The sequence below is a fragment of the Erpetoichthys calabaricus genome, chromosome 9 (assembly GCF_900747795.2).
Source record: "Erpetoichthys calabaricus chromosome 9, fErpCal1.3, whole genome shotgun sequence".
NCBI lineage: Eukaryota > Metazoa > Chordata > Cladistia > Polypteriformes > Polypteridae > Erpetoichthys > Erpetoichthys calabaricus.
Genome location: NC_041402.2, coordinates 28,936,492 through 28,951,055, shown reverse-complemented (window position 1 = coordinate 28,951,055; position 14,564 = coordinate 28,936,492). Strand labels below are relative to the sequence as shown.

At 36.4% G+C, this 14,564-nt stretch overlaps 1 protein-coding gene across 4 annotated transcripts in view; it reads right to left on the bottom strand.

Moving 5' to 3' along the window:
* The window catches only part of strbp (spermatid perinuclear RNA binding protein), a 231,765-nt gene that overhangs the window by 58,464 nt on the left and 158,737 nt on the right, over nucleotides 1–14,564 (bottom strand). For all 4 annotated transcript variants that reach the window (XM_051931765.1, XM_028809210.2, XM_051931766.1 and 1 more), the window contains exon 3: nucleotides 11,333–11,580. In XM_051931765.1, the coding sequence (XP_051787725.1) occupies nucleotides 11,333–11,335 (3 nt within the window). In that variant the 5' untranslated portion in view covers nucleotides 11,336–11,580. The remainder of the gene's footprint in view (nucleotides 1–11,332; nucleotides 11,581–14,564) is intronic.

Below are 14,564 nucleotides of genomic sequence, written 5' to 3'. Positions count from 1 at the left end.
TACTAGGGATATTAGGGAGGCTAAAACACATTTGGAGAGGAATATAGCAGATAAGGTGAAAGTTGACCCTAAGTGATTCTTTCAGTATTTTAGTAGTAAAAGAACAGTCAAGGAGGAGGTGAAGTGCATCAGGAATAGTAAAAGGGAATTAAAAGATACAGACAGTGAAATAGTGGACGCTCTAAACTTGCATTTTTCTGAGGTCTTCACAAGTGAGGAAGTGGATAACCTCCAAGTGGTAAATGGGACTACTAAGGAGGTATTGAAAGATTTGGAAATTGTAGAGTGAGAAGCACTGCTCAGATTAAATAGGCTGAAATCAAACAAATTGCCAGGACCACATAATATTTACCCTCAAGTTCTTAAGGAGGCTAGCTAGTACATAAACCCTTGACACATATTTTTGGAAAGTCACTGCACACTGGGGAGATTATGAAGGACTAAAAAATAGCAAATATTAACCTATTATATAAAAAGGGTGACCGGGCAGATCCAAGCAACTCTAGGCATTTGTGCCACCAAACTAAAAGAAGTGGGAGTTCAGGGTGAAGTTTACAGATGCCTTGCAGATGCTTCTCATAGAAGCCTTCTGCAGAAATGCTTGGGTCTAAAGGTACATAGAGTTGTTATGCAATGGCCATATTTAATATTTAGTGGGACACTGTTCTTTCATTAGTCTTTCTCAGTTGTGGATAACAGAAGGATTTTAAGATAATCTGGTGCTACTGTGATCAAGTGACAGGTTTTCACATAGCAGGAAAAAGGGTACTGGTGGAAATCCAAAAAGAACATGTTATTTTCAATTTAAAGAGAATGTACATAATGAGTATGTTTGTGTGTTTATGTACATGAACAAAAGAGAGATGCTTTTGTATTTTCTTGATTATATTTTGATGCAGCCATTTGCAAGACAAAAGACAAGGTGAATATCAGGTACAGAACTATTTATTTATGTATAGTATGTATTTATTTTTCAATAATAATAATAAAAAAGGTCATTACTAGCGGTTCCATCACTATGGTTGAACATTTTACTGCCACTGTAATCTGAAAGACATGTACAGTACACTAAGGACTTTTCTTATGAGCCAAGCCATATGGAACCAGCTGGGAATACCAAGGAATGTGCAAACTAAAAGTTGTTTTTTATGACTATTTCTGCCTCAAAAGTGGTTTCCTTCAAAAACTTGCACAACCACAGGCATAACATGATGGCCCATATAGCTCTCACAGGTGGGAAATAGCTGCTGACAGAGGTCCTTAAGAATGGCTCTTGATAGCTGACAATAACTCATAAGGCTCTTTATTAATGAAAGAAAAAGTAAACCAGTCCCTATCAACAGACTCTCTTTGCAACACATTGTTGGTGAAATACATCCTCCTTGCAACTGCAACTCATCAAGTCCTACTTACATACAGACTACCTGCCACCTGGAAGTCACCGTTCATTTTTGGAGCAGCTTCTAATGGGGTCAGACCTCTTTAATAATAAAAGCCTTTCTTTCTTTTTTTTTTACTGTGAAAAGTCAGCTGATTACCATACATCAGCAGTCATTGTATGTTTGTGTTTTTTTTTTCATGACTGGGGCCTAAGTTGCCTTGAAAGCTTGCATATTGTATTCTATTTAGTTAGCCAATAAAAGGTGTTGTTTTGCTTGACTTCTCACTACATTTCTTTTTTTTTTCTAATCCTAAAATATCCTTGCATATTAAAAGTTGTAAGAGTATTTGTACTTTGTTTACATTTATTAATCACACTACTCTTCCCCTGGACTGTTTCGATATGTTAATATAGTCATTTTCACCCTGGTAGTCTATTTTTTATTTTTTCAAACTTCATGTCAGCTGCACTTAATGAATGATTTTTTAATGTTTGTTTTTGCTTCTACTGTATATATCTCACATACTGTCATGAGTAAGTCTACTGTCCTTTTCTGTTTCCGAGTATATACAAGAACACTTTCACACTGATTTTAAGATTTTTTAAATCCAAGTTTCTTTCTATGAGGATTTTCACACAAAATCAAATGGTCAGTATTAAGCAGCACATCTAGCCCAACCCTCCCTGAGTCTGGAAATGAACCTGACAGTTTGAGTTCATTACATACATTTTAAGCTGTAAAGCTAAACCAGGGCATCCCTCATCAATCTTTCTGAAATGTCAACAAACACTGCTGGCCACCCCAGAATCCAAATCAACTACCTACACAACCCTATCAGAACAGACCTTGAAAGATAGTAAGTAGGATGTTTCTGAAATGAATCTTTTGATAAAGGAGCTCAGGGTGGAAATTAAAAGAAATTAACATCAAGCTGTGTAATACAAGGCAGGAGGTGAAAGATCAGGAGGCATAGCCATGCCTTTAGGTGTTCATTTGAATAAGAGAAGTTTTGAGAAAGCTGGAAGAAAATGTGGAAGAAAACTTAAGGAAATACAATGTAATACAAATAATAAAATGAGCAAATCTGAAAAAAATGTAAATGTTTGGAGCTCACCAATGGATGTGAAACATATTCGCACAACTCACATGGAATAACTTGAACAAATGACAACTAGGGGATGTTAAAATCCAAGGAATTTGGTATAAATGTTTATATAAACAGTCAAAAACATGTAAAAAAAAAAAACTCAAAACAGGCAGATTTAATGTTCATGTTACTTTGACAAATTCTCCTAAAAACTGGAAGGTAACGTGGACCACACTATGCCTCTAGAATGCCTGCTTGCATAACACAAAGTCTGCGCAATTTATTCTGTGTTTTACGCTAATTTAGGTGCTTGGTGCTTAAACTTTGGGAGCTGGGGTTTACGACATGCAGGATTGTGTTCTCCTATTTGGTATTTCAATCTCTTTTTTCTGGTTTTGCCCATTTGCTGGGCATGTTCTCTCTCTCTGGGTAGGCACAAAGTGGTGAATAAAGTAGCTTGAATCAGACTGCTTTTGTTTGTTTTTAAGCTTTTCAGTTCAACACCTATGAATTTAAAAGTTGGACAGGGTAAAGTTTATTCAGCTAGATAAGACCCATTTACGCACAATCTTCATCTTGCTTGCTCTGTGCTAGAGCAGACACAAAGTGGCTGACAAAGTAGCTTGAGTCTGCCTGGTTCTGTTTCTTTAAGCCTTTTTATTGCAACATGCAAAAAGTTGAATAAAGTAGAACAGTGAATGAGGTAAACTTTATTCAGAAAGATGTGACATACTGTATTTACACAATGCAGAAAAAGACAGTTCTACATGCGCAGCGCTTACCTCCCATACAGCAAATGCCAAGAAGAAAATGACCATCTTACAAATATTGATCATTCCTTTGCTGAAGAATTCTACATACTCTGAAATGGAGTTACTGAAATAAAACAAAAGTTGTGTTGCCACTCCCATAAGAGCTAAGAGAAAAAAAAACTGTTTGAGCACAAGCCCTTTGATTTTAAACACCATGTTTTACAAAACTCACATAATTTTCTTTTACAAAAACTAAAATGTTGAACAATATACCTCTCTGCGCAAAACCAGCATACTGACGTTCCTGTAAGCAGAATAAGCAGCTCAGCTGCAAGTAACTCCATCAGTGCAAAGGTTAAGCAACATGTGCTCCATGACACTGACAACTGTTATAAATGATGATAAACATTGCTTTTTCTACTCACCATACTGTGCCCTAAAACTGAGAAAGTTTTAATACTTTCTTAATCTGAATGACCATACTACACATGCTAATATTACAGTCTCACTAAGATACGTAAGCTTTATCCCTACTTGACTATTATAACCTCTCTGCTACTTCCTTGCCTGTGTTATAAATGGTGCAACTGCCAGTGAGGGAGCACTAACTAGATTAATAAATAAACAAAATCATGTGTAAAGCTGGAGCACGTAAAAGTGAGAAGGCCAGCAATTCAGGAACCTGTTATATTTGGGTCTGTCAGAGGTCACTTAGTGGTTACACTTAATTTGATTCTGTTGTGCAAATTTGATTTAGACTTGGCCTGCAATTTCATAAAAAGGGCATGCTGAAATTTTGTTTTCTTCATAAAGCACACTGTGATTTGGGGAAAATGGTAGGAGGGTTTTTTTTATTTTCTTAAACAGTTTGAACCCTCAAATCGGCTACACTTTTTTTTTTAACTCAAGCCAAAAAGCAACTGCTGCCAATAAAAGAATAGTTGCTTTAGAAACCGATTACAAAATATCCCAAAACATTTGTGAAGTTTAAGAACAAAAAGAGGCAAAATATAAGAATTGTGGCACAAATGTAAACACACGTTTACAGCATAATTATTTTCCAAAAACCTGTATGATAATTTCAATGTAAACACTGATGTCTTGATTACTTATTGTATGCCAGGATAAAAAAAAAAAAAAACATTTTACAGGAAGCTGAATTTGTTTATTTTATGATTAGAAGCTCAAATACCTGTGTACCAATAGACCAAATTGTGCCTTCCTAATGTTGACATGTTCACTTATTTTCTTATTATTGCAGTCTTGTCTGTAATCTGAGATTTTCCAGTAAGAAAGACAGAAGTTGCAAGGTCAGTCAGTCATTCTCCGACCCGATATATCCTAACACAGGGACACGGGGTCTGCTGGAGCCAATCCCAGCCAACATAGGGAGCAAGGCAGGAACAAACCCCGGGCAGGGCACCAGCCCACCGCAGGGTACACACACACACACACACACACACACACACACCAAGCACACACTAGGGACAATTTAGGATCACCAATCCACCTAACCTGCATGTCTTTGGACTGTGGGAGGAAACTGGAGCACCCAGAGGAAACCCACACAGACATGGGGAGAACATGCAAACTCCACGCAGGAGTGCAAACCCAGGTCTCCTTACTGCGATGCAGCCCAAGTTTCAGGGTAAAATAGCTTTATACTTACTCATCATAACACAGGGAATGTGGTAAAATGTTGCATATTGATTAGCACACGCAAGTATGAATTTCATTGCACTCTGTACAATGCAACAATATTGACCAGTGTGGCGAGTGGCTGGGGGTGGTACCCAGCCGGGACACCCAGGAGGACCAGAAGAGGGACTACACCTCCTCCGGACCATGAGAGGGCAGCCGCCCTGGATGATATGGGGCCCGTGGTCACCGCCAGGGGGCGCCCGGATGCCTGAAGAGCTCTGGCCCTCAGCACTTCCGCTACACCCAGAAATGCTGGGGGGAAGAAGACCAGGAATACCCAGAGTGCTTCCGGGTGCGCAGCTAATCGGGAGGCACCTGGAGCACATCCAGGTGTATATAAAAGGGGCCGCCTCCCTCCATTCAATGGCTAGAGTCGGGAGTGCAGAGGACAAAGTCTTGGTGGAGAGGAGTGGAGGCGGACCTGAAGAGGCAAAGGCATTGGCATTGTGAGGCCTGAACTTTTGGGGAAGTTTTGGGGTTGTGTGTGTTTCACTTGTAAATACAGTAATCCCTCCTCCATCGCGGGGGTTGCGTTCCAGAGCCACCCGCGAAATAGGAAAATCCGCGAAGTAGAAACCATATGTTTATATGGTTATTTTTAGAATGTCATGTTTGGGTCACAGATTTGCGCAGAAACACAGGAGGTTGTAGAGAGACAGGAACGTTATTCAAACACTGCAAACAAACATTTGTCTCTTTTTCAAAAGTTTAAACTGTGGTCCATGACAAGACAGAGATGACAGTTCTGTCTCACAATTAAAAGAATGCAAACATATCTTCCTTTTCAAAGGAGTGCAAAGCAAGCAGTCAAAAAAAAAATCAATAGGGCTTTTTGGCTTTTAAGTATGCGAAGCACCGCCGGTACAAAGCTGTTGAAGGCGGCAGCTCACACCCCCTCTATCAGGAGCAGGAAGAGAGAGAGAGCCACAGAAAAACAAATAAAGTCAAAAATCAATACGTGCCCTTTGAGCTTTTAAGTATGCGAAGCTCCGTGCAGCATGTCCTTCAGGAAGCAGCTGCACACAGCCCCCCTGCTCACACCCCCCTACGTCAGCGCAAGAGAGAGAGAGAGAGAGAGAGAGGGAGAGAGAAAGTAAGTTGGGTAGCTTCTCAGCCATCTGCCAATAGCGTCCCTTGTATGAAATCAACTGGGCAAACCAACTGAGGAAGCATGTACCAGAAATTAAAAGACCTATTGTCCGCAGAAACCCGCGAAGCAGCGAAAAATCCGCGATATATATTTAAATATGCTTACATATAAAATCCGCGATGGAGTGAAGCCGCGAAAGGCGAAGCGCGATATAGCGAGGGATCACTGTAACAGTTGTACAATAAATGTGTGGTGGTGCTTTAAACATGTCTACCTGTCTGTGTCCGAACTGCCTTCCACACCAGATAAAATCTATAATCCTATTTTAAAATATTGCAATATTTAATATCATCATCAAAGGCGAGTATAGTTCCAGAACCACAACCACAGAATTTAAAAGACATCTCATAATAAAAAAAGCTGTTGATATCAAGCAGCAGCTTTTTCTTGGTGCTTAAAAAAGTTATGCTTACAAAAGCATACAAATTCTTTATAAGTACTACATATAGTACCTGGTCAAGGCCTAATTCGGCTTTCTGACTAAGTAGGTTAAAAATGACTTTTTACATAAAAAATCCCTGATGATTCTTTCCTGGGTATTTCGCCATGCATAGACCATAAATGCAATCAATCTTGACTCAATGACAACTTGTCCTCTCCTTTAAAATTCATTGGGCTTACAATGCACTTCAATTATATAAGATACAAGCAGAACATAAATTAAATTTCACATACTATAAAAAAAAAATAAAAATAATACAAAGCCAAACTGCTGTTATAAAACACTAATTTTGTAAATACATTCAAAATGTATACTGCATAATATCCAGAAGTCTGTCTTTCTAACTTAAGTATTTAGAAGAAAATAAAATACAACAATCCACTGAATGTCAAGACTCATATTTAACTGTATTTTGTCACTGCGATTTTCTTTTGATAAACACAATCATACCACTAAAATTTATACTGTACATTATATTGTGACTTTTGTATCAATAACATTAACGAATATAACACAAATATTTTTTATAATAATAATAATTCTTTACATTTATATACCGCTTTCTCACTACTCAAAGCGCTCTCCACACAGGGAGGACCCCAGATATATATGCCTGCTTTCTTGAACTTTCCTGGGCTGGTAAAATGCAACACGAATGTTCCTGGTGTTGTGGAATGTAGAACTCAGCACACCTGTTTGACATTTTACTGTTAATCACTCCATCTAGCCACACCTATCTTCAGGGTAATATGGTGACCATCACAGTATGGTTTGCTTTCATGACCATGATAATGAGATATCGCTTGCTCATCCACACTTGGGGCGATGATCTTTATATGCGTACCTGTTTACATGAACACAGCTTCCTTTAACATTACCTTACATGGTGTGATGGGAAATTTAAAATCTACAATTAACCTCATGAGTCACAAGGGTATTCAAAGTTTGATGCAAAATTCGAGGAATGGTTCTCTGTTAAATACTCACATTATTGCTACTGTGAGCTGCATTTTCCCTCTGGCCAAAAAAGTAGCATTACCAATACTTTCAATTAACCTGACAGTGCATGGCTTCTCCATGTAGATCAATCGATCATGTAACATACAAGATTTCTTAAAAATATTTTTCCATCTCTGTCAAATCAATATCTTTTTACAAAGTCATTGTTTTTGTCCAGGGTTTCTAAAAGATTCCACCTATCCTGGAAAGTGCATGCTAGTCTCTGCCTGAATGCTATCTTCTGACAGCTCTGAAAGTTAGGTCAAGTTAGGAGTAGTTTGGTAAATTAGCAAAATTGATACAATTTTTTTTTTACTTCTACTCCTAAGAGTAGGTCCAAATTAGCATCACTCTGAAATTTTCAGACAAGCTGGGCCCGTACGCACTGTACTCTGAGATGTTTGATAATTATGGGCAAAGGTCATGTTTTTAGTTCTCCATTGTTAAGTATCCCACAATCCATTGCAACCTCACATTCTACTTTTTTTTTTTTTTCAAACCCAGACAGGGGTTTCCATATCCTATCAATGACAAGGTACAATGAGTTGTACAGTATGTCCCGATATACCTCTTTTGTAAATACTTTTTAATTACTTGATAGGTGATAGATATTTGTGCGTGCTACACCATAAAAGTTGCATCTCTGTCTGCCGGGAATACCAAAGATCTGTTTACAGTCAAAAGAAAACCTTTAGCTGGGTGGTGGTCCACTTGTGATATACCCATTACCCTGGTGTATCATGTTCTTATAGGGATTAATAGTTAATAGTTAATATTTTGATAATTATTTGTAAATTACCATTGAATAATTAATAGTACATATAGTTAAAGAAAGAAACGCCTTTCTTATAATAAGCCATTGTATTCCCCCCTCTTAAAGTTTTTGGAAAGCCATTACTTTTGGTTAAGTACTGGGTTTGGGAGTGTAAATTATGATTGGGGGTGGGGAGCATGTATTGAACCAGTTTGGTAAGGATGACTCTGTTGACATTTCATGAGCCAATAAGCCACTCTCTGCAGGAAGGCCATACAACACCTGGCTGGTATGTAGCAGGGTCTAGAGGACTGAAATCTGGATGTTTACGATTGGCAGTTCTACTCCACAACACCCCATTGGTCCGGTGATGACAAAACAGGATTGGATGAACCAAAGGAGTTGCCTGCACCTATTGGTTCAGGATTTGTGATTGGAATAGTGTAAGATGATCTCCCCAGCTTTCTCACTCTCCCTCTCACCATATGGCCAAGAAGAGAAGAACATCTCTCTCTCTTACCATTTCTCCATAATGAAGACAACGCCTGCTCAGCAACCATACTGAGAGAGGCATGTGGTCTGCTTCAAAACTTCATTCAAAGACCATGTGGTAGGAAGACCAAGACAGACAAACACAAGACTGAAAGTTGGCTAATATTATATAATGATAAAATGCCTTATGATGGTTTTAATAGTGGTCTTAGTCAGACTATAGCAAACATTTGCCATTCCAAGCATCTGCACAGATTTTATTTATGAGTGTGTTTGTTTAATTTTAAGCAAAACTCTGCATTTCTAACATAAAAGTAAACAAGCCTTCAGGTTAGAGTTCTGAGAGGATAAAACAGACAAAAAAAGCTGTGTGTCTGCCCCTCTGAGATTCACTTATATGTGAGAGAATTAAACTGCTGTTAAGCTATGAGAGTCTTTGCAAACAAGACAAGCTATCCACGCATGACATTTTAAAAAGCAAATACTCTTGAGAGTTCTGTTAATGCCTTTCTTTGTGTGCCAAGTTCAAAAGCTGATATACCGAAGGAGCAATTAGCCTTTACTCAATAAACCTGTTTAACATGTTTACAACATGGGAAAGGATAATTAAATTTTACCTGACAAGAATAAGTTGTGAGGAGTTCAAGTAAAATAGTGCATACAGTATATGGAAAATGCATTATTAATATCACCACTTTATAAAAGTGGAAAAAATTGATTAAAGGATATCACATTATATTATGAAGCATAACAAATAAAAATATACTTTATTGAAATACAGTATTTAATCATCATGATGAAATGTCGTGGTTTATAAATTAAAATATATATTAAATATTACAGTAAACATATACTACTGCTGTAAATTATTTCAAATTAGAGATGGTTTGGAACAGAAACAACACTTTTAAGAAAACTGTTATAGAACCAGACTGTATTCAGAAAGTCATAAACTGAATCAGTCATCAGAGTACAGTAGCACACAATCAACAAATCTAAATTTCCTTAGACTTCTATATACCCCTATAGCAGTTTATGTAATAATGGAGACAAACAGTTTGTAGGTTTGTGTGCAACATTACTCATAAAATAAAAAGTGTAGACAGCAACATTTCATCAATTTTTTGGTGTGCTTCGAGCCTGTAAACTTAGAAAGACCTGCTATATAATAATAAGCAGTATCTGGGAGCAGTTAGACACATGTGGCTATTTTTAGTTTAATATGCTTTATAATATGGTATTACATTGCTACCTTCCTTTTTTGCCTCAGGAATAGTGGATTTACTTTCATAATGCGCTACACTGACTCAAAGCTGTACCTTTTACATTAATCAAAATCATGTAGTATTCCATAACTGGACTGCTTTTATTGGAATGTGTTTTTGAGAAAACTTGTTTGTTTTAAAAGAGATAATTTGTACTGGTAAGAACAAAAATAATTTTGTATTACCTTATTATGTGTACAACACATCAATTGGCATTGCTAAAATATCACTACTAGTGACATGTGTGAGCAGGACAATGTATTTGAATAGGCAAGTAAAAATGTCTCTATATCCTGTACATGTAATAATAATGACTCTAAAATTAAGTACAAACCATCAGAAGAACTGAATTCCACTTTAAATTTATTAATCTGATCTGAAAATGAAAGGGGGAATCTATATATATATATATAAAAGCCAAATACCACTGACTCACTCATTATGAAATCTCCCGAACCATGAGGACTTGGGACTTGAAATTTGGAATGTAGGTTACCCTTAGCCCATAGGTGCTCGCTAAGAAAACGGTTTAAAAAATTTCGTGGTCCAAGCACGAAATTTGTTATAGTTTTTTATATGTCTGTCCACTTTTCACGACAGAACTACTTAACGGATTTAGATCAGGTTTTCTATAATTTTTTTGAACATTCCGTTGATTTTGCGAGTTTCTCATCGCATTAAGTATCATAGTTCACTTGTGGTATCGATTTATTAGCGAGAATCCGAGAAAGACTCACCGGGCTGCGGGCAGGGGCCCTCCTCAATCACGTGTCTGCCTCGGGGCGTAACCTTAATTCCACTTAGTTAGCTAACAAGAGAACTACTTAACAGATTTAGATTTTTTTTTTGTATAATTTGCATGAATATTCTATTTGATTTTGCAACGTCTCTCATTGCTAAGAATTTTAGTTCGCCTACAGGAGCAATATATTCGCACTAATCCGAGACAGAGGCTACAGGACGAGGGGAGGGGGAAGAGTGACATCAGGAGTAGAGACCTGGGAGGGGGCCTCCTCACTGTCCTGTTTCACTACTACGAGGGCAAAGCCACAGGGGATAGCTAGTTAAACTATAAAACTAAAAATATTACTTAATATGATGTAGTGCCTATGTCCACAAACATTGCTGCTGGATTAATTAGAAAATATTAGTTATCAGTTTCTCATTCTTTTTAATTTGTCATGATTCCTTTCATTTCACATTTAGCACTGTTATCCCAATCCATAAAATGCTATTATCGTCATTTTCATTTGTTAAGATAGTGTGCTGAGCAAGGTCATTCAGAAATACAATGGGTATAGGACTTACCATTGCTGTGTGCCTCCTTATCTGTCAGTCCAGTGGTGCTCTCCTCCTCCTCCTCCTCCACCTCCTCCTCCTCCTTCCTCTGCTGCTATTTTGCCAAAGGGCCTAGGAACAGGTATCTTTTTAAAATACTAATTTCAGGATTCAGCACCTTCATAAGCTTCAGCAACCAGTAAACATTCCTTGAAAAATATGTAATATTTTCCTTGTAATATGTAAAAGGTTGTGGCGAAAGGCTTCTTTTTGAATCCCTGAAAAAAAAAAAACAGAAAATAAAGGATACAATGAAAAAAATTAGTCTACTTAACAGGTGATGATAAAAAAAAAAAATACAAATTATAGCACACCATCCCATTTGAAGACGCTGGGGAAAAAACACATTAAGTTTTTCATATTAAGGCATATGTGTGCTGAAGTATGAAAGATTCTTATGAGGGACAGCCACTCTACAAACCATCTTTCATTTGGCTATGTGGTTAACTGCTATCTTGTGAACAAGTTAAGAGTAATTGAGAACTAGCTAAAAGAAGTATTTTTAGATTCTCTCTCATTCTGCATCCATTCTGGACAAAAGAGATAATTAAACTGATTACAGTGAGAAGTTCAGAAGCATCTGAAAGGGCTGATAAAAATTATTAGCACAAATTCATACTTTGAACTCTCCCTTACCTGAACTCAACACCTTTTCCTTTAACTTTATTACAAGCATGTTACAATGATTACCATATAATAGACTACTAAGCACTGTTGTAAGTCGCTCTGGATAAGAGCCTCTGCTAAATGACGTAAATGTAAATGTAAATGTAAATAATGGATCAATGAAGAAGGAAAAAAGAGCCAGAGGACTTATCTGGGAAGCAGTTAAACACATGCAGTTTTTTTAGCTTAACATACATTGTACTATGGTATTATATTGCTACCTTCCTTCTTCTGCCTCAAGAGTTGTGCTATACTGACAGAAAACATCACCTTATACATTAATCAAAATCAACTCATGTAGTGTTCCATAATGGGACTACTTTCATAGGGATGTGCTTTTAAGAAAAAGTGTTTACTTTAAAAAATAATCATTTGTATTGATACGAACCAAAATAATTTTGTGTTACCTCATTATATGCACTACACATCAATTATGTCATTGATAAAATATCACTACTATTGACAAGTCTATGCCTGATAATGTATAAACTACGTGTGTATATATATATTCAAAGACCATAACACCAAAATAGGAAAAACTGCTGAATTCAAGAGAATGTAAAACAAATAAACAATGTGACACTAATCAAGCAAATAAAAATAGTGCAATAATAAAAACAGAATAAATAAAAAATGAAAAAACAAAAAATAAGTTGAACAGTGAAATAGTATTAGAATGATGCAAAAATGAACAAAAATAAATTAATTTAATTAATACAAACACACACACATCATACATAACTATCTATCTATAACTGACATATTGACATGAATGCATAACAATACAGGTCTGGAACCAAATGGAAGTCCATATTGAGAAATCTTCTCCAAATATGACACGTTTCTTGATGGAAAAATTAAAACAGATTATTTATGCCAGGCTTCAAATCCCTATCTGTGCAAAATCTGCTAAAGTCTTTTTAAACTGGGATCAACACTTCAGTTCATAAGAAAAAAAAACAGGGCCAAAGCGTTTCGAGGGTGCACTCTTTTTAGGGCCATAAAATCTATTTTTAAGGAAACCGAATAAAGTAAGAGAATATACAATACCCAAAAAGGGAAAAGGGAAAATGAGAACCAATGAAAAAATGAATACCTCTTGTATCAATGTTCAGTGTCACAGAAAAGAATTTTCAGTATGCTAAATTTATAACTGGAAAAGGAACAAACTAAACAGAAAGGAAGAAATAAATGTTTACCTTAATATTCTAATTTTTAAAAACTTTTTACTGAAATGGAGAACAATAACTAATAAATCAAGTACAAGGGCATAAAAAAAAAAAAATCACAAAAAAAGGAATTATCCTGTCAGGGATTGTAATTTTAAATGAAAGCTTCCTTAAAAAAGATAAAAAATGGATTTGCGCAAAGGATGAGGGGCAACAGATATTTAGACAAAACAGGTGAAGTCATGCACTTGATTTACATCAATCGGATGTTGGGAGTTTAATTTACAGTATACATCCAGTAAATCCCAAATCTGTAACTGAAGTTGTTGTGTTGGGGGTGTGGCTTTACTACTGCACATTTGAAATAGGAAACTGAATGGTGCATCTTAAAAAATATAGATTGATAAAATATCTCAAAAGATGAGTATCCAAAATCTTATACATCAGGAAATACCCAAACTACTGGATGTACTAAACAGATAACTATGAAAACACTACAAAACTTGAAAATGAACACTGTTTGTAAGATAATCTAAAGAAAAGCCTCTTTTAACATGGGTGAATGGTAGTTTTCCAACTAAATGAAAGACCTACTGCCAGCTTCCCCAGAAGGAGGAGGTACCTAAGACAAAAGTGACATTCAATCAATCAACTAATACAATCAGAAAAAAAGCATTAAAATAGTGAGTTATGGCTGAAGTATATCTGACTGCATTGTTTTTAACACTCCAACATTAAAACACACTGCATTGGGCATTTACGTCACAAATGGACTTGAGTCAATAAAATATGCACAACTAATGATATCAGAGAGTTTAGCACTACTTTGGACAAGATATTCCATGCACATTTTGGATAATACTTTACACTAGAAACTGAAATGCAGCAAAGTACATATAAGATAATCTTTTTGGGAACATAGTTTATGTCTCATTTGGATCAAACATGACATGTTTCATAGAGTAGATTTTAAAATTCAACAATGCCCGACTCACAGACACTTATACAAATTAAGTGATACAGTTTACAGTTGAGCGTGTTACCTACCATGTAAGATAATTTAGATAGCTCTGGTAATATTATACATACAGCTGTCAAAAAGCTAGGACATACTCTGGAAAGATGGGAGTCAAAATAAATATTGTTGTTCAAAAGGTCTTGTAAAGGATAACAAATATATCCATATTCAAAAAAAAAAACAAGAAATATAAGCAGCAATTAAAGCACAGAAAACTTTAAAATATATCTACAATTAGGCCTGTTTAAATTACAATGGTTCCCTTAAATAACACCTTGATGAATGACAGAATGCTATTGCAAGGTCTGTCGCGGATGTGTGTCACAAGGGTCTCTTTCAAGGAATGGTC